General features: G+C 30.8%; 1 protein-coding gene across 10 annotated transcripts in view; it reads right to left on the bottom strand.

Annotated features, from left to right (window-relative positions):
* Positions 1 to 22,770, bottom strand: part of LOC124369289 (phosphatidylinositol 4-phosphate 5-kinase type-1 alpha-like) — a 157,865-nt gene that overhangs the window by 10,377 nt on the left and 124,718 nt on the right. For 8 of the 10 annotated variants that reach the window (XM_046827211.1, XM_046827216.1, XM_046827214.1 and 5 more), the window contains 2 exons: positions 22,072 to 22,092; positions 7,294 to 20,460 (listed from right to left, as the gene is read on the bottom strand). The exons of 1 other annotated variant lie outside the window; for it this stretch is intronic. In XM_046827211.1, coding sequence (XP_046683167.1) covers positions 20,455 to 20,460; positions 22,072 to 22,092 — 27 coding nt within the window. In that variant the 3' untranslated portion in view covers positions 7,294 to 20,454. Of the gene's footprint in view, positions 1 to 7,293; positions 20,461 to 22,071; positions 22,093 to 22,770 lie in introns of those variants that run through there. One more of the 10 variants, XM_046827213.1, reaches the window with a different exon arrangement.

The raw sequence follows: 22,770 nt of genomic DNA, 5'->3' as shown, positions 1-22,770 counted from the left end.
CTGCCACTAATTTAAACCGTGAATATTTTTATGTTCTGCTACAGTTCCTCATACTTACATTAATTATTTTTACCATTACTTAATTTCACTAACTCATTAACTCATTTCATTTCACAGAATACAATGCCCACAAAGTATCCATGTGGTAATTGTGGTATTGGAGTCAGATTTTCCGGCATAAAATGTACTGGTCTCTGTAAAAAATGGTATCATGCAGGATGTCAGAATATCATAGAAAAGGACCTCAAAAAGTGGTCAACTCAAAAAATTGGAATATGGCGATGCACAAACTGTTTGGCAGACAAACATTCACACCTATTGACCCAAGAATTGACTGACTCACTTTCCCTAAATAGCTCAGACACCATTGAAGATCTGAAAAATAGTCTTAATTTACTAGATAACTCAAGCAGTCAAGAAGACAAACTGGAAATGGCTGCAAAAATAGGGTCTGCGTTAGTAGAGGAAAATGAGCTCTTAAAAGAAGAAATATTCAATCTAAGGACAAAACTAAGTATTATGGAGGACAAATTTGAGGAACTTGAGAATGAAGATAAGAAACACCTAGATAAAGTAGAAAACCTGTTACAGCTGAACGCAGACATTCAAGCTCAACTGACTAAAGAGAAAAACCTTCACCTAGAAGCGCAAAGCATCTACGAGGAACATGACCTCAAACTAAGTCATTTAATTGATGGTTATGTTAAGAAAATAACAGAGCTTGAAAAAACTATTTCTGCACTGAAAAATAAAATAAAAAATCAAGACACTAAAACCAAGACTTTTCAAAATTCCGCAACTCAAACCTCCCCCACTACTGAAGTAATTGACAGTCCCACTTTCCTGCTATTAGGAATGTCTGACATCAAAACAAAACTTGACCGGTTGGAGACAGCTATTAACACCCTAACCTCAGGAGACAGTCAAACCTGCCAACAAAAACTGATAGAACACAGCTCATCCCTGACTTCAGGAGACAGCCAAACCTGCAAAGAAAAACTGACAGATACATTGACAGAATACAGCTCATCCCCGACCTCAGGAGACAGCCAAACCTGCAAGGAAAAACTGACTAATACTTTGACAGGATGCAGCAGCAAACTGCAAAGGCATAAAAAGTCAGGGAATGCCAACCCCCAGACACAGAATTAACCTAACTACCACAAAAAAAGAACATACACCCCAGGTAGTTAGAAGCAAAAGGGCAATTGTTTTTAGTGTCTCCCTTAAAGTGGCAAAAGCTGCTGAAAAATCAAATGCCCAGAGGCTCGAAAAACCAGCCAAGTTAAGTTCAAAAATGAGCTTGAGAAACTCTCCACCTCTAAATGCAAAGTTAAAGAGAAGTGAGGAAAGTTATGAGGACTTCTTTCTAAAAAATATTGCTTTCTTCAAGAAGCATATGAGGACACACTACGGTTATGCTGGGACTACAGATGATCCATCACAGATAAACCAAATATCTCTGCACACAACTATTTTTGACGACAGTTTGCCCGACAGTATCGTGCTCCCTGCAAATCACACTGCTTCCACAGACAACAGTCCAACAACTTGCACAGAGAACACTTTTTTAGAGGAAGGAACACGACAAGAGAATATAATGGAATGAAACAAAAAACCCAGGATCAAATCTCAATAGCTCACCAAAATATAGATGGCCTAAAAAACAAAATAAATAGAAAGACTGACACACTTCCTCCACAAGTTCAATCCACACATAATAATTCTAACAGAACATGGGCTAATAGTGATCACTTGAAGAACACCAGGATACCTGAATACGAATTCATCGGAGGCTTCTCCAGAACTCACCACAGGAAGGGAGGAGTTGCTGTATTTGTTAGCTTTAAACTAAAAAATACAATCAGCATAGTATCCATCTCTGACATATCATCTGAGCTATCGTGTGAAGCCATTTTACTAAAGATAACATTTAGAAAATCCAACTTTTACTTAATGGGAATCTACAGATCACCACACAGCAGGCTAGAAAAACTCACTGGATGCATTATCAGCTGAACTGGACAAAATACACTGTATAAACAATCCAATAGTCATTATGGGTGATATTAATGTGGACAACTTGACGAACAATAATGACAACCAAACCTTGACAGATGCCCTAGAAGGATACAACATAAAAAGACTAGAACTGCCTCCCACACGAATTACACATCATAGCCAGACATCTATTGATTGTATCTGTACAAATCTGAACGAGGACCACCTATCATATGAAGTAATCAGCTCAGGACTATCTGACCACACAGCACAAATCTGCTACATCAAGACAGACTTACAAAATGACAATACAGCAAAATCCAAAAAAAGACTAATCAACCACAATACAATAGAGGAAGTGAGGAAAATCCTAGCCTCCCAAGACTGGTCACAAATTACTCAAAAAACAGACACAGAAACAGCTTTTTCAGCCTTTAACAGCGTTATGAAATACGCGATGGACATATCTTGCCCACATAAAACTTTTAAATTAAAAACCAATCACGCAAAAAGAGTATGGGATACTGAAAGTGAGACACTACGAAAATCATATTTGGAAGCCTTGAACATAGAAATACTTACTGGAGATGTAAATGATAAAAGGGAAACAGCAACTAGGAAGAAGATGTATGATCTTAAGCTAAAAGAACTTAAGAAGAAGCAAAATGCGGAATTCATAGAGCAGGCTGACAATAAATCAAAAGCTGTCTGGAGGGTAATCAACTCTGAAAGAAAACAAAACACCACAACCATAATTCCAGCAAGTTTCATTGTTGAAGGTGAATTACACGATTCTCCCAATAGCATTGCCAATGCTTTAAATCAATTTTTTTCCAGAATAGCAGAGAAGACACTTGACAAAAATAGAACACTGAATCAAAATCCTACACCAGCAAATGTTATTCAGGCTCACTTTGTTACTAACTTGCAGCACCACAACACTACTGAAGAAGAAATAGGAACAATTATTGACTCCATGAAAGCTAAAACATCTGCTGGAGAGGACGAAATTTCTTCAAAGCTAATTAAACATTGTAAAAGTGAACTTTTAACCCCACTGACAACTCTTATAAACAAATCACTGGACGAAGGAATTTTCCCTAACAGTCTAAAAGTGGCTAAAGTCTATCCCAAGTACAAAAGTGGCCAAATCAATGACGCTGTTAACTATCGACCAATATCTCTGATATCAAATTTTTCTAAGATCCTAGAGCGAGTAATATTGAACAGACTTATAGCACATCTGCAGCAACACAACCTCCTGACCTCTAGACAACATGGATTTATCAAGAACAGATCAACAACAACTGCAGTAGTACAACTAATTGAGTACATTATTGATAAACTAGACCAGGGATGTGTTGCAACAAGTGTCATGCTCGATTTCAGCAAGGCATTCGACTGCCTGGACCACAACCTGTTAATTGGAAAGCTCAAGGCACTTGGGATAATTGGAAAAGAAGCCAGCTGGTTCACAAGTTATCTTAGCGATAGCAAACAATTGGTTGAGCTCAGCTACAAGGATAACAACACCCTTCTCACAGTAAAATCTGAAACCCTCCCAATGAAAAGAGGAGTGCCACAAGGATCTGTCCTTGGCCCTGTACTTTATATACTTCTCACCAATGATTTTCCAAGTTACCTTTCAGAGTTTTGTGAGACAGTGATGTTTGCTGATGACACAGCACTACTTGTTGCCACCAAAAATCGACAAGAGCTTGAAATAAACTCCTATGTGGCATACAGCATGGCAAAACAGTACTGCCTTCAAAATGATCTGGTCCTGAATGAAAGTAAAACCTATCAACTGATATACACATCACTTCCCAATGACTACCAAGGCCTTCCAGAATTAACAACACTAAACTCAAATAAATATCTAGGCATAGTCCTTGACAACAATCTCTCATGGACACCTCATGTGACCCAACTTTGTAAAAAACTGAACATGGGTCTCTATGCTATACGAAGGCTAAAGCAGGTCAGTGATAACAGAACAGCCATCATAGCCTACTACTCTTTATTTGAAACCCACCTAAGATATGGTTTAGTGGCCTGGGGTGGGACAAGCGCTTCAAACCTCCAAAGAGTATTGGTAATTCAGAAAAGAGCCATAAGAACACTGAAAGGACTAAGACCGCAAGAGACATGTAGAGAAGCCTTCAAGGAGCTCAGGATCTTGACAGTTACTGCACTCTATATTCTTGAAACAGTAATGCATGCAGTAAAAATAGGCCGAGCCAGATTAGGAGACCACCACACATACAACACAAGGCATAGGCACAACTTCGCACTTGACACTCATCATCTCTGTCTATTCGAGAAGAAACCATCTTATCGAGGAGCTGCCTTCTACAACTGTCTGCCAGAAGAAATGAAGAGAATCCCTGAGAAGAATCTGAAGAGAAGACTCATGGACTGGCTGCTGGAACGAACAATATACACAGTCCAGGAGTTTTTGGATTGGAGAACTCAGCAATGAAGATGAATAATGACGAATTCTGTAACTCTTACTGTACATACTTTTTACCTAATTCGAACTTAACAATTGTAATTCAAATGACACAATCGCTGTACTCAATGTATATGTGAATAAAGATTTGATTTGATTATGTAAATTCATTCATGACCTTTCCGCCTTTGTTAACATATGGGGTAATTTCTTATTCTGCAAAGGTCATCATTTTCTTGCTTTTGAAACGGAACTTCAAATTATCTGATATTTAAGTACCTAGGAGAAATTGTAGACAATAGCTAATATTGATTGCTCATATAGACAAAACTTAACAAATACGGCACAGACTCTCAGAGCTTGTAACAGATGCAGGATTGATCAGATGATAATAACTATTAATTCTGTTGTTGGTTGTCAACTGATTCATACAAATATTGTTTCTGCAGTCATATAGATGCATTACATGATGAAAAATATCTTATAACGTATTGAAAGAATGGAATGGTGGAAATAATAATTTTATATGTTTAATGGATGTGTAATTCATTCATGTGAGCCAGTTGTTGATTAATCTCTGTTCTGTTACTGAACACACATCTGAAGTTTCAAAATGTTGACCCTTTCGCTGCCAGCCCTCCAGACACAACTTAAATTGCTAGTCCAGTTTCAGACATTTTGCAGTCTGAACCTGGATATTAATATTCATATCTCCGTTACTTATCATCACAGACAGTTAAAATTTGGTCTCTTGTTCTAAATAAAATTAGTATTAAAAAAGTATTAAAATGTTCTGCAATATAACTTAAAAATAACACATACAAGTTTTTTTACTTCTTTGGAGATTTTTTTAGTTTTACCTGGTACACAATATTTTATGGACACAGGCCATTTATATGTATTTTATCAACATCCAAGAATTGGATGTTGGCAGTAAAATGGTTAAATATTATACCTAATTATAACTCAGCAATTTTTCAACCCATGTAATCATAAATTCTGTAAAAATTAATTACTCTTATTTCGACTTTAAATATATTTAGATCAAGTAACTAGGAAAAGTATATACTCGTAGGTACTGTTAGTTTATATTTTTCCATAGACTAATTTGTTTTATGTGGCTTATATTAAAATTGCGTTGGTACACGTATTCAGTCTGTAAAATATTTTTTTTTGACAACTTACAGTTCTATTTTATAATGTAAACAATAAATTTTCCATTAAGTGTGAAGTTAAAAATATTCTTTATATAAAATACTAACACATTAATATGATCATTTATAAACTGAGAAGAATATGGAATTGGACGGAACACTCAATTTGGAACTGGAACATATACGTTTTGGAACTGGATAAATTTGACAAAAGAATATTTGTTTGTCCCATCATTCGGCTGTTTGGTTGTAACTGGGTCTGCACCCAACTGATTCATTAGATATATCCAACCATAATCAAGACAACTCTTATGCTGCAGGGGAGTGTAGAACAGTTAACAAGATTTAATGGCAGCCAATGCTTCTTTCAGGATTCACTAATGGAGCCAAAACTTCTTGTCATACAGTGGTAATGGAGGCAACCTTGGGATACTTAACTCCGAGACATGAGGTCAAAAGAACAGCAAGCATAGGTACAATTAAACATGCGAGTAGAGAGATATGGTTTTACCTTCCCACAAAACAGGTAATATTAAAATGAACCTATAATTAATTGGTATGGTTTAAATGTATCTGATTACAAGAAAAAGAAGTGTTTCTTTGATAAACCAATATAGTAGAAGGCTGTGCCCGTAAACTTGGCCAGTGAGGGTGGTAGTGAGGTATGGCGTGGGGGAGAACTGCATGCATTTCTGCAAACATAGCCTAGGAACTACCACCCTACCTTCTACTACATGCTTAGCTTCCCTGCTCACTGGTTGAGGTTAAGTGGTAGAGAGGACTTTATAGTCATAACTTTGCCTCTAATAAAGACTTTTTTCGTTTCATTTCTCACTGGTGGTTATACACAGACCGATATTTGTATGCCTGACTGTACAACTTTGGCCTACTCTAGTTGGGCGCAAAACTACGTGCCTCCTACTGTACAACACATTAAAAGTGTACATATTCCCAAAAAATGTTCCTACCCTCTGTAATGTTTTACTTGTGTTGTGTGTATTACAGCCTGATATGTGCATCTTCCCAATGTGGGTTTTATTGTGCACGATGGCGAAGTTGATTGAGTAGGCAATGTCCTATACTTCACAAAACAAAATTATGAAACTTTGGGGTAATGTTGTTTAAGGCCTTAACATTACTGAGTAAAAGTGTCAAAAAAGACATTAATGAGGAACATTCTTGCAAAACCTGTCTTTAAATTTAACTATCAACCAGAAAGTATTAAAAATAAGGCTCTTTTTATAAATTTTATGTAATAAGTCATTTTGGAAAACTAATCAGTAGGAAAATATAAATACAAAAACTTTGTACACATAATTTTCTTAATGACAGTAGTTAGAATTTTATATGGTAAATATGTCTATTTTGATTCAAAAGAGCCTTCTTAAGTTTCAGTGTTAGTTAGGTTTCAACGATGTATATAACCTAACCTTTGTAGGTTACCATACATCTCTGGTTAGATAACTTGAGTTATACACTGACCTAATTTTCAAATTACTATTAATAAGTGGGATAAGAAAATAAATATGTATTACCTTAATATAGACTACTATTAATATATTACTTATTACGTGAATATAGATTCAGCTGATAAGTTGAAGTTATGTAGATTGGTAGATTGATACAGTTTAGTGTTATACTACACTATTTTATTGGGCATTATCAGGGAATAACTCAAACTACAAATAATTATAATATTAATATATTTTAGGCCTACATTTATACAAAAATTATTTTACCTATACAACAGTGATGAATAGCAAATTTTAACATATCATAATAACACATAAAAATCAATATAGTTATATCTTGGAATACAACAAATTATTTTTTATAAAACAATTCAAGCGCTATACACTAGTAATCGTATATACAGAAAAGGAGAAATTACACAATACACTAATGTCATTATGTACTTTTAATTATACAAAACAATAGAACAATTTATAATATCAATAGTAACACATCTCTGATGTAAATCTACATTTTTTGAGTTCAAATATAATTAAATAATAGAAGCTAAATAGCAAAGATATGAACGAAAACAGAATCATGTTCCTATTGAGTAAACAGTAAAAAATGCTTTGATCTAGCTAAATAACAAACTTACATATAAAATCAACACTTTTTTACTAATATTAGCACTTAACTGACTTGCTTTGTATGCATTGCTTCATAATTTGTAATACTTAAAACATTATATTTTACATGTTAAGTATTGTTTAACTAATACTAAATAAACTATCAAGAACACCATTATATATACGTAAAAACAAAACTAACTTGTAGTTTTAAATATTCCCTGATAAATTATGATATACTAAAATTGTGTCCAATTAAATTACAATTCTAAATTAATATTCTTTGAGTATAAGTGATACTTTTAAAATACGTAAGTACTAAAAACATCAACACAGTAGATAGCTTTATTCAATACAGCTGCAATTCGATTCCACATAATTTAAGTATCCACTTTGGGTTCATATAGAGGGTGAAAAGAAATTTCTGGGATGGATTAATAATTTTTTAATGGTTTAACTTCTAAAAAGAAAATGTTAAATATTAGTGTTCGTGATAAGTAACCACAATTTGCATCATTGGTAACTCTCACCTCCTCAGAGGGACACCCCACAACAAGCGTATAAATATAGGTTATATAGCATATGATTTAAGAATTATAATAATAAGATTGATATAAAATTATTTTATTGCAATGATAAAATTTCAATAATAAAAAAAAGGAAATTTGGTATAACTCTGCTACAAATTTTAAACTCTAAAATTATTTTCCTGTTGGATACTAAATAAATTGGCAATATTCTTTTATTCATAAAGTGTATTCAAAAACTGACAAAACATAAATTTAGGATAATTAAGCTAAAAAACATATGTTACAAATACAGGTTTTTAAGAATTTGTTTTCAAGTTTCATACAATCCCATTATGGAAAGTTTGTAAAAAATGAATGTTGTCATATAAAGAAGAAATTGTAGGTTTGGTTGGATTCCAATCAATGCTTTATTTTCCTTGTGCTGTGATTTAAAACTTGAAATATGTATTTATATGAAACCTAAGCACATTATGCTTATTAAATTGACAATAATTATTTTTAGACATTTTTAAAGGTTTGGAAATGTGTTCATCCTTAATCAAGATGATATAGAACACATAAAAGTCTTTGAGAGATTCTATTCTGTTGTCAAAAAATGGACAGTTTTATGTTAAACTTTTGAAAAATCAATAAACCGTCCCAGGACTTTTTTATTAATAACAACATACTTAGTACCAAAATGGTTGAAAATGTGTTATTAAAGAAATAACTTAAAACTTAATATTTCAACACAAACAGCAATTTAAATTTAAAATATTTTGTTTGCATCATGTCTTTAGTACCTTTTGATATAACATATACCATTTTAAACTAACAAAAGATTTTAATAAGGAATCATACTATTTATTGCAACTCAATACAATTTATAATTACCCTCAAAAACTATGTTGAACACCCCCAATATTTTTTAATAAAAATACAATGTAGTATTATATAATGGTTAAAATTCAAAATAATCTTTCTAAATTTTGGATATATATTGTATTTTGTATTTGATTTATACAGAGTACCATATGTCTATTGATTAAAGGTTTTTATCGACCCTGATTTGATATATTAATGGCTTAGTGTGAGATTTAAATAACATTGATTATGTTAATATCAGTAAAATTTCAATTTGCACAAAGTTGAATAAACATGTCAAACTTACCCAGAAAGAAGATTTTAATCTATTTCCCTACCTATGCCTTCAAAATATATATTTACAGCAAAAATTAAAATTATTTTGATACAAATTAAATATTGAATTTACAAGATTGCCAACACAACTAATTTAAAATTCTACTGAGATAAAAGAAAATGCTAAGACCATAACAATATAATTATTTTATGGCTTGAAATTAACTGACACCTTCCCTAGATTTTAGGATTAAGATTGTAGCTTGAAATAGTTTTAAAAAGTTATACAGATTTATTTGAGGGCCGATAGCTATTTTCCCTTCAATTATGATTATCACATTCTACAAAAAAATCATTTTATTTCTCATAGGGGAATTAAGGAAGTTTGAGAAAGAAAATAAAAATTAGTTGTAATTAACTATTTATTCAATAACGCATTCATTCATTCTCTCTTGTTTAACTTTGTAAACCATTTCTACCAATTTTCTGGAAATGTTTTTGAATGAAAACATGATAACTCACACACCCTAAAAAATGTTGGTTGTATATACCAGCTCTTTATAAAAGAAGATAAATTATTTCTTAAATAAATAGCTCAACATGAAACTTGTGCGTATCAAGGAAAGCTATATATGGCAACATGCAGACACTCTGACATGTAAGGTGGTTGGGTCCATTCATAGCCCTTTATCCTCGACTAAAGTTACGCAATGTAATATCACCTTAGGCTATCCTGTCTCTTCTCTAAACAGTTCACGAGATTGCCGCTACTTCAATAGCTCATTTGTATGCTTTCAATACCCACATTATTGATTTGATTTGACACATAATCTAGATGATTCTTTTCACTTCTCAGAAATAGACATATCTAGTACTCTGATTAATATTACATTTTATGATATTGGACCTTATAACATATGTTTTAATAACATTCAGAGATCCTTACTTAAACTTGCACTTAATTTTAATCAAATATTTTCTTTTTCAACGTGCTAATAAATAATTTAAAAAACAAAAGCCACTCTGTGTAAAACAAAAGATATTGCAGAGGCAGAAACCATTACCCTACATAGCCAATCATACAACTTGTTAACACACTAAGCTCAACATATGGCTGGTTAGCTTGAAACTGATACTAGACATTTTTATTGCTAAGTTTATAGTGAGCAATTCCAAAAACCAAACTGATAACAGACCAAGAGATAAGTTAGTGATAACAGCAGATAATCCAAACCATACCAACCAGAGACAGTAAATAAACTGGTTTATTTCAGCTACTAATATGCAACTCAATGAAAGTCATACTGGATAGCTACTTTCATGATTCTTTTCATACCATTTTTATATACAAGTACAGGTATTTCATTGGCAGTCAGACAACGATAAGTTTTTACTAGTACAAACTACATTTACTGAAAACACAACATAAATTTAAAAAAATGTGTACATTGTTTAAGATTTATTCCACAATTATTACAGGGATTGAAGTGTTAAAACATCCAATGTGATTCATTGAATTGGACATTAAAAGATGAAACAAATGTACTATTATTTATACACTACTCACGGAAGCTATTAATACAAAAGAACTGTGAATCTAATATGTAAAATCAGCCCCACTGCCTAAATGTGGAACGAAATAGGATGTATGATAAGTCATAAATCCTAATGTTGAAAATATCTTAAGTTTCATCAAACCAAAAGCCATCTTTATAAGGATTTTACATAAACTTATAGAAAAGTCTTCAGATAAATAACACTTCCTAACCTCAATATGTATATTAAAACACAACTAAAAACAAAGTCACTGTATTTAAAGATGTTTACCTATATACTTATAAAATAAAGTGATTTTAATCTTTGTTTGTGATTGAATATAAATGTTTAGAAAACAAAGTAACTCGTTGGTAGCAATAACTTTTTTGCATATTTTTTTAATTCCTAAAAACAAGAGAAAGGCCTCTGAAACTTAAGTTATTTACAAAATTATTAGGAGTTTCAACCATAATACGATACTGTTATGATCACAGTCTAAATCAGTTCTGCAGGCACTGCACCGTAACTAAACTGTAATTTACCTGTATATTTTTTTCAGACTGTGTCATTACAACTCATTTAAGTAGACTTTATTAATGATTATGTAAAATAACTAATACAAACAAGATCCGGTTTGTTGCAATTACTCAAAATTCTTCTGAATGCAAAAATTAAACATGGTTACATAAAGGTTTTTAATTTCAAATTTCTGAATTAAAAACTGAAAGTTTACACCAACAATTTTACAACTGACTCACTGCCCCTCTCCCTCCCCCACCCCATAGCACGGTTGGTTAATACATTATATAACCACGGTTTAAGCTGAGATGAAAATTTACTTAGCAAAAATGCTAAGTAAGTACTTTTTAGTCTGAAGTTCTATAATACTTTAGAATCCAATAACCAATATTTAATGCAAGAGGAAATTGTTATAAATTAAATATTGTTTTAATATATTATACCATTTCCCTTCAGCTTTATATGAGCTTTGGGCCCCCAATGGCAAGTTTAATAATTATTCATTTAACATTCAAAATTTGCAGTTTAGTAGTTAAGCACTAAAACCGGTTCTTACAGACACAAAACTTGGTTATTGTTTGTAAACAATTTGCTTTAACCATTTAGACGCAGATATAAACAAGCTTAAGTTTTATGTAACTCCTGTACCTTTAGCTCTATTAGTTAGTTTGTGCTATATATACTTTTCACGGTTAGTTCTTTCTCGTTTTCATCGCAATTTTAAGAGCTTCCTCAACAGCATCACATTTTCTTGGCTCTTTTAGCAACAAATGCGATCGCAGCTTAATCCCTGTATATAACAGTGGAACTTTTAAATTATGTCAAACTAATAACATTTTTAAAGATATATATATATATATATATATATATATAAACCTAATTTTGCACACCCTTTAGATCTGTAGATTAAATAGATTTTTAACTCTTTCACTGCTGCAAAAATATAATTTTGATTTGATCAGTATAATATTCCAACACTCTCATTACATGTCAGTCAATATTACAAACTCTATGCAAACAGATCAAAATAAGTCATAAAATGTGTCTTCTGTTTATGCAAACTGTTATGTCACCTGTGCTTGCAATAACTCAGGTAACAACACTTCACTGATGAAACAATAAAAAGTGCAAATTCAGGACCTATTTCTCGTAAGTTTTGTGGCTGCTGGCCAGTGTGTTTTGTGTGTAAAACATATATTCAGTTTTCACCATTTCATTCCTTCACATCCCTCACATTATTAACAACTTATTTGAAAACTGTTAGGCTAAAACTTTGTAAGTTGCTGTTTTTATAGGTGATTCAGCTTCAAATTACTGAAAGGTGAGTGGTTAGTAGCAACTATAAAGTACAGCAATTACGAAGTTAAATTAAATGAGTAGTTTTTATACCTTTTTCTTCATAGCACTAAAAATAACCAACACATTAACTCACATTTAACTGTTGTTATTGTATGGATTTTTTAATAAAATACTAACCCATCATAAACTACAATAACAGCAGTTCCTTAAACTATGTATGACTGTACTTTGTATACACTGGAGTCTAAATGCTGAACAAGTACATAGTTTTTAGAGCACTATTAGATTAGAACCCTTATGTAAATAATTATTTAACTAACAATAAACATAAGTAAATAATTATTTAACTAATAATAAACATAATTATATAAGTGCAGTAAGAAAGCATTTAGAAAAACTCAAAATAGGTACTTTAGCAATTAAATAAACATGGACTATTTACTAGGAGTACAAGGGTAACAAAAAGATTGAGGACTGATGTATTATACCAAACAATATATGGTACAAATGTTGACATTAAATCAATCAATCTTACTGTTTTTCTGTTCACTATTCCTTGTTTAGGTTAATTTTTAAATAAAATGGGATGATTATAAGTTTCCTGTGAAAAATGAAAAATAAATTATAAACATAGACTATAAACGTGACCCAATGAAGATATAACTGCCATCTTATACTATAAAAAATATCAAACTAAAATTCAAAACACGTAACAAGATTAATTTATGTAGCTCGTGTAACGTTTACATGTTAATACACTTGATTTCATGAGTTATCAGAAGCGATGACTTATTATATTAAGCAAGATACACTGAGTATTCAGATTTACAGATATATAACTTAAATGCTTATTAGATTTTACAGTTAAATACACTAAACTTTAAACACAATGAACATAAACATAATGATAATATTCACATTAATATTACAGTAAATCGTACACAAGTTTATAAGGAAGTACATGATTATGTTATTACTGTGTATGTCTTTTTTATGTATTTATTAACATACAAGACTATATATTTCACGGTAAAGCGATGATATTGATAAAGATTTAAAAGTAAAACAGATCAAGCAAATGCCAGTGCCAGGTCTTAAAATCTTGCTTTGTTTTATATCTAAAAGTCTTTTCAAAAAATAGTTGTACACATATATTTTATTTGGCAAAAGATTGGACTAAAGCAGTTTCTAGATATCAACAAGAGATTAACAGCCTATAAAATATTTTAACCACACACACACGCACAGTAGTTATACACCCTGGTGTATATTATTGTTAAAAGAACACTAAATCAAAGAATCTACTTCAAAATACACACTTTGAAATATTTATAATACATTTTCAATAATAAAAGATTCTGAAAACAAATTTAATGGAAGCGAATACTTGTCCACACTATGTCAGCAAGACAGTGTATTAGCTTATTCATTAAAATATATGGTAGATTTTTCAGAAAATTTAAACTTTTTAACCTAAAGTTGTTACTTTAAATAATTGGAATGGATATTATTTATCAATAAGTTTTAATTACACTTTTGTAATTATTGCATACATAAATATAAATTTTGGTCAGATGTTAAGTAACTAATTCTGACCAAAATTCAGAATGAGTATATTATTGTATTGTAGACAAGAAATTATCAGCACTAGGATTTATTGGCAGGAAAATTTACTGTTTGATTTATCAACTGGTGATTTTCTATATAGAGCAGTTGGAGAATTATCATTAATTTACATTCTGTTCATACATACATGTATGAAATTCTTATTCTCAACTCAAATTAAAATAAATCATCAAGATTTACACTTTGCCAATGCAATAAATGGATATAATTACATGGATTATAACAAGGATATATATCATATTATGATAATATTGCTGTTACTGTCACTATTTTTGAGAGCAACATTTAAATTGAATAAACACTTGAACAAACTTTTGTAAATGTCTAACTGGTTTAACATTAGAAACTAACTATTAAACAGTGAACAGACACATTGACAATTATAGTATTGATATTGTACAATTTATCACAGAGGATGTGTTTAATTGTATGATTTTCCACAATCTTCATTAGTGTTACTTGATATTCAAAGACATTTTGAATGGTATCAAATATTTTTTTACATTTTGGTTTGTAGAATTTTATCCGTTGGGCTGTTTAAACTCAACAGCAAGTTTTCAATAAACTACAAAAACACATTAAAATAGGAATGGACATAGATGTGGACAATACCACAAAACCGATATAGAAATGTCTTGATAAGGTATAGTCTTACTTGAACTACATCTACAACATTAACAGGTGGTCACAGCTAGACTCGTAATGCAAACTGTTGTTAAAATGCAGTCATGAAAGACCTTAACATTATTGCAAATTGAAAATAACTATCCGTCCACTCAACAAAGCCTTAATCACACTCACTGACACTATAATCACTTGCATGTATTGGGCAAACCCAATAATACAATTAATAAGGAGAGTCATCAATTTAAAATGTATAGTTTATTATCTAAATAGGACACTGAAAGAAATCTGTAGAAAATTATTGCCAAAGGAAAACCTCTTTGTGGGGCATATGAAAGCATTTACAATTCCACCCAAGTACAATGGATATTACTGCAACCAGAATGTCTGAGTATCCAAGAGACTGCAGAACAAAATAGGCTTCTCACCAAAGAAGCTCTTTGATAAATCCAGAGATGATTATTACTCAAAGAAATTATATTTATTTTACTCCAAATTATGAAACAGGAAGAATTGTGGGGAAAAATCTAGTGAAAGAGCTAACTATAGACTGCCTGCATCCTTTGGTAGATGAACATGGGAAAAAATAATGGATAAAATCAATGATAAAAATAAATGGTAGCGATGCAAACAGCGACCAATAACTCTCTCATTTTCTGACTCACACAGACACACGCGCACGGCACAGCCGTGTTGTGCTGTCCGCCAAGAGGCCATGAGCCGAGGTCCCCAGATTAATGTTCTCCTCTAAATATATCAATAATAGAGCATGGATACAACAAAACCAATAAAATATTCTGAACACATTAAATTCATGTTTTGTGTTTTTCACGTTTTGAAACTATACTTCAAACATTAGTTATATTCTGCAAACTACTTTATTTACTATATATAAATAAGTGTATTTATTGTTATTTTATATGTACCATTAATTCATCAATTTTAAAAATTTATTTTATGTAGTCATGTTTTTCTAATTTAAAAATTAAAAATATCATGGATATAATAATTATCCACTGTTATGATATTTATATGTTCCTCTCATCTTGCACATGCAAAGTAAAGTCACGTATTTCACAGTAGACATTACAATTTTAAAAAATGGGTGTTTAATATACTTCAATGTCAATTAAGCAATAAAATAAGCTGTACCACAGTTCCAACAATTTAAACATATTGAAAAATTTCTAAAAAATTGGGGAACCTAAAACAAATTTATTTAAGTGGAATTGCGTATTGATAGGTTTAAAATACTATATGTATTTCCTCAAGAAAGGGGGAATTAGAGTTCAAGGATACAACATGAGTTGTTTACAGATTCTTTAAAAAATACTACAGGGTGGCTCAAAAATGATCTTGGTCACATTATGAAACTCTTAATGTCAATATCTTGGATGTGTAATTTTGTAAACCACTATTTCAAACATTTTATTTTAACCCCCGGTCAAGAATATATGTTTATATGGTAATTTAATAAAATGTTTTTTCTTAAATAACTATAATTCTAAAACGACACACTGAAAAACATTACACTTGTACCTATCTTGTATACAATTTTGGTCTTAACTTGATCACAAGTTTCTGAATTGTGAATTTTCAAAGTTGCCGTTTGGTTGAAAAGTGCCAAAAACTGGTATTTTTTTTATAATTAACAAAAAAAAACTAGAAGTTATTATTAGTTGTAAATCATTTGATTTTTATGGCTAAACAAAAAAATAAACAAGCCAATTTTAACTCCCATTATTGTACTGATTAGTTTGTGGTTAACTTTCAAACTCAAGTATCTAAACTCTTTGATCCAAGAGTAAAGTTTAATCTATTTTTCAATTTGAATTCTCTCCTGTGATCTTTACTTGTTTTTATTTTAATTTTAGTGAACTTAGATCTTAATTCCCATGTTAACAACTAAAAAAATAATATATAGAGTGACTAGGTGTTGATTGAACTGAATTTTGCAAATTTCTTATAGCCAGTTTTGCATGACACTTGATAAATGAAAATGTTTAATTTTGTGAATTTGTTGTTGAATCTGGAAGAGATTGCAATTGATAATTTATAATTTAACTAACACTTCTTTGTCTTTCTTAAACTTTCTATACTATTTTATAATGCTATTGTATGTTAATTTTAATGTACAATTTTAATACAATTTGATTTTTAACATACACAAAGAGCATATTAAGTCATAACTTTTTGTAATATTTGATTACTTATTTAATTATAAACTACTCATTATTACTTATAACAGGATAATTTTAAAGGAATTCTTTAGTGTACTATACTGTTTTTAACAAATAAGTGATTTCTTTCTTTTCCTAATGTATAGTGATTGCAATAGTGTATTTGACAAATATTAGGAATAGCATTTCAGAAAACTGTAGTAGAAAGCCTTATATACAAGACAGGTAAAACACTTGGTAGACGAATTCATTAGGTTAGCAGAGTGTAGGATAGCTGTACATGAAGGTGACCAATGCAGTCTCAATCCAATGTATTAAAATCAGAACACAATATTGTAATCAGTTTCACAAACTAATCTATTCTAGGATATGTTTCCATTTCATACAAAGTACAACTACAGTATAAATATTGTAAGTACATTGAGTGTTAGTGGTCTATCTCTTGAGGTTTATGTTTGAGCTTAAGCCTATCCCTATAAGCAATAAATCAGTTATTGAGCTTTTAGGTTTCATTTAACGGATATGTTGAAAGGTATGTGGCAGTTTGGAGTTAAGGAGATATGATTAATGCATTATTTATATTTAATTTATTTGTTTATTTCCCAAAACATTATTCCTACTTTAAAATATTTCAACCTAAGATTTTTATAAAGATGATAGTTCAAAGGGTAACAAATATTAAGTTAAGAATTCGCTACATAAATTAAATATTACAATTTTTAGTAAAAAGTATGTGTTACCTTCTTTCAATCTTGGTTTTTATAACAAACGTTTTAATTTAAACAATATTTTATTAATACAGGCATAGATAACTACACAAGTTCTATTAAAAATGGAGGATCAGAAATAAATACAATGTGCTGTTAACAAAGGGAGAACATAAAAGAAGCTGGAGAATGTTGCGGGTTTAAGTATAGGCAAGCTTGTACTTTATTCACCTTCCATTTTAACATTTTCTCTCCACGAACAGATATTTACCTTCTTAGATAGTGGATACATAAGGGCTGTATGTTATGCAATGAGCAAGACAAAACTTCTGAACACCTGCGTTTTGACTGTCCTGTATCTTGCAAAGGTCCACCTACACACACTAACCCATATGTATATGTTGAATCATAGCATCAGAATATCATCTGGCTTCCTTGAGTGGCGGTCTCTTTAGCTGCCTCCATGGAAATGAAGACTTTATATCACATAACACAGACTCTATGACTTCATCACTACCCTCAACAACAAGCATATTGACTAAACCAACGAGTTCTTTATCTTACATTTTTCTTTGATCCCTCCTAAAACAAATCATCTCACACTAACTTACGATCATCTGCTAGCCTTACAGCCATAAAACCACTTTTTTCTACCACGCAAAAAATTTACTTTAACCTCACCACACCACCCACCCACCTTAAGCTGCCTGTCACAAGAGCTCTGCCATATCGAGGTGTCCGTAACTCAGAGAAACCATCTGTTATGTTGAGTCTCCTGCGATGTAGAGCCATCTGCCATTTTAAGCTGCCTTCTATACAAGCTTCTTGTCACCTGAAGCTGCCCAGAACCTAGAACCATCTGCCACTTAAAGCCACCAACCAGCTTGATCTGCTTGCCACACGGAGACACCTTCAACTATATACAACCTCCCACCTCAAGCAGTCTACAGACCACGCCCTCTACAGACGTGACAGACGTCAGATCACACATCAAAGTTTATATCACACTTCAACAACATCATCATCTGAATGAGGTCATTAGTCATACACCAGCCTCAGTGCAAGCTGAAACATGAAGACCAAACCAAAAATCTGGTCCAACTGTCCTGTATCAGCTTTGCATTTTGCTATCTTTGGTACTTCAGACAAAGATTTTAAGTTTCCTCAGGAAGAACTGATTGGCTATTTTCAGAATGTGTGACTGCTGAAGTTGTAAACTGTAAGGGTTTTATTTCATAATTCTAAGGTGTACAATATGCCCTTGAGGCTTAAGTACTTTGGCAATAACTCCCTTTATAAAAAAGTAATATAGCAGAGTTAGGTTAGAAATAGGCTATAGAATCTCAACACTGAGTTTTTGATACAATTTACATGTAACTTCTTTTAAAACCTGTCTTTCCTGTAATAAAGTGGAAAAGTAAACATACAAACCAAAACTGAACAAATAAAAATACAGAAGGTTAGATGTAAAAACTGAAATTATAGTGTCAGCATTTGCACACATAAGCCTTATAGTGACATGATATACTTTGGGCACTATGCTGAAATATTAGGCGTCACACATTGCAATCTCACAGCTAACAAGACCATCTTTAGCAAAATTAAGCGTCTTACAATATTGTGTTTAATATGGAGACAAGGGCTATATAGAAGTTATACATTGAGTTAATATGGCCTTAAAATAAATTACAATCATTAAGTCATCAACAAAATAAACTATTAAAACAAAACATGTAATCTTACAATGACATAGGGTATATTTGAAAAATAGTATAAATTTTTAAAATATAATTATTGCCTATGATAAAATATAAATAAATTATAAATTATTTTAAGGAACACCTGGAATCAATAAAGGTTAAAGTAAATTATGTATTTAATTAGGTTTATTATTTTTAAGTAATGTACGTAAATTACAACTTTCTTAGACCAAAATTGTAAAATTTAAAATTGATAATGTTAAATTTATAGAACTTTTTAGAATAAAATATCCAGAACAATATACAACACAAACATTTTAATTGACAAACTGTCACTATACAATTAAGTGGTTTTGGTTAATTAATTAAATTAATTTAATAGTGTTACCTAAGCTTAAATTGCTTTTTGAATTTTTTATTATAAACAGATACTATTTTACAGATAAAAAATTGGTTCTTGTTGATTGATATAACTTTTTTTATAAATTACATGTTTTAAGTAATAACAATACTTTAAAATCTTTAACACCATTAGTCTATTACGTTGTGTCTGATGAAAAAAATCATAGTTTACGTACATTGTAAATATATCAGATCACATATTAAGAAACACATCTTGTGTAAAAGATCTTTATGTTGGTGAAACAACGAGGGGACAGAAAAACTATAAATAAAAATAACAAAAATATTCCAATCCATTTGAAGGAAATCCAGATGAATAGTATAAATAACAACAAATTAAGATCTTGATTACAGGTTCCAACAAATATATTAAGTATCCATAATATAATGAGACATTCCAACGGTTTAAAAAACTATTCTAATGGTTACATGCTGTGAAGAGATGTTAATACTGTATTACTGTGGTGCATAACACAAGATGCAAGATGGCTGCCCAGGTTTCACAGATGCAAGATGGGTCCAAATTATCGCTGCAAAACACAAAAGAAAGACGATTACTCCGTACTATACCACACATAACATTAAACTGTTCTTATATAACTGTAATTCAAGTTATCAGTTTGTAACACTTGCTGCTCTAAATTTAAAACAATTATCTTTGCTTTTAGACAGAGTTTTTATAGTTCTTAAGAAAATCTCCAGTTCGTAATTTTTAATAATTGTCAAGGAGTTTTATTTCATTTCAATGTTATATTAACATAGAGTAAATATAGGTTTGAATATAATTTTAAATAGTTACATTTAGCTGAACAATAAACTTTGAAATATTTGTTCTACGAAAAACCGGTATTGGATTCCTATTTTACCAATGTTGTTTTACAAGTCATTGAACTTATTTAATTTTTAATAAGGATGCCACAGATAATTTTACTAAAAGGCCAGAGACTACCAGACACTGTGGGCAAATATACATAAGACAATGTTAAATATTTTATTGAAACGACAAATGAGTTGACAAATAATTGTTATGCTTGAGACTGAGAAAGTTTATTTGTTTACAGAGGGAGGGAGGAGTAAGGTGAGTTGTTCAACACTGTGAAGACGGTATAATGCTGATAAATTTGTCTTGTGAAGATTAATAAAACAAAATAATTCATTAATCCAAGCATTATAGTTTACTTTTCTTTCTAATTATATCTATGCCCTTAAATTGTGGAATCAACAATATAAAATATTTCAAATTTTAAAATATACGTTTTGAGTTTTTAATCTGAAAATCTCATTTATACAAAGTTGAATGTTTCACTTGATTTCCTCAATTGGAAGTCTACTGAAACTTCATAATTCTATAAGTATCCCATGGGTTAGTAACATAAACTAATTAGGTATATTTAATGCAGCAACAAGTAATGGTAAGTAGCAAAGCAAATATGAATTAATTGTGGAGAAACTAACCAATTAGCTCTGAGCATTTCACCGATTTACCCATTAAAAATAAATTCAAAATAAATATATGAATTTTAAAAGTGAAAATGACTTTATCAACTGATTTTTCAAACAAATTTGTAATGATTATCGTACTTACTGATAAATACTTAGGAATCAATGTTTCAGCTTCTCAGTAGTGTGTGATATACTAATTGATAAAATAGTATACTTTATTTACTTAATACTTGATCTGAATTAAGTGGAATAAAAGGAATGTTTCATACAAGTTACTCTTTCCTGGACATCAAACGTATCTATGACACTAACAAATTAGATATAATGCCACTTTATGAAAATAAAAATGATTCATATGAGTCATAGTGCAGAGAATCCGTGCAAGTAATTTTGGAAAAATACTTATCATGATGGACTTATATTGCTGTATAAAATTATATAAATATATTTGTAATTCTTAACCCCTTACAGTTTTTATTTTACCAACAATTATGTTGTTTCGTAAAATTTTCGTAAAAACGAAAACATTACTTTCCAGTAAAAAAATGTGAACCTTGGCCTTTACTGAGTATAAGAATAGTTCTGTTTTGCCCATTACAATTCTGATTAATAAAAAAATGCTCAGTTATTATAAATTATTATAAAAAGCTCTAAAAATAACTACCACAATACACAAAAAGGCTTATTTTAACACCAACCTTGTTTCCATAATGAGCATGCTGAAAATGTAATATTTCTGTTTAGTGATCGGTAAGGTAAGAAAATACAGGTTTACTAGTATATAAGAGGATAAAGTAGTACGGTATCATTGGATTTCAAGAAAACACAGTTACACCAATTATACTGAATAATAATCACAAGTTACATATATTTGTCATCGTCCATGGTATGAGTATGAGCAATCGTTTTTCTTCAATAAAATGCTAAATTATATATACAAAAGTAAGTAAACAGACAGTTCTTGATACATTGTTGCAGAATCCATTTATTGTATCAGTGGTTTAATTCTTGTCAAAAGGTTTTTAGTATGTTAGTCCTCAAGAATGCCTTATTTATATCATAGCTACTAGATCCATAGATAGCCATAATCAGTAAATAAGTGTCATACTTCATTTTTGTTAAAGAGCTTCAGGGAAATGCTTTCAAAAAGGCATGTTATGTCCTACTTGTCTAACAGCCAATTTACATTATTGAAGAATTCACAAACAAAGAGTGGAGATATCATAAAATCAAGAATCGCTCCTGAATTGTATGCATTTTTGGATTCAAAGCTATTACACAAACATTTTATGTTATTTCTTGGCTCTATTGCCGTTCTTGATGAATATGTCAATAAAGAAGTTTGTCTATTTGATCAATTTTAAAAAATTATTTATTATGTATTTGGAGATTATAAT

The sequence above is a fragment of the Homalodisca vitripennis genome, chromosome X (genome assembly GCF_021130785.1).
Source record: "Homalodisca vitripennis isolate AUS2020 chromosome X, UT_GWSS_2.1, whole genome shotgun sequence".
Taxonomy (NCBI): Eukaryota; Metazoa; Arthropoda; class Insecta; order Hemiptera; family Cicadellidae; genus Homalodisca; species Homalodisca vitripennis.
This window is presented reverse-complemented; position numbering and strand designations above follow the sequence as displayed.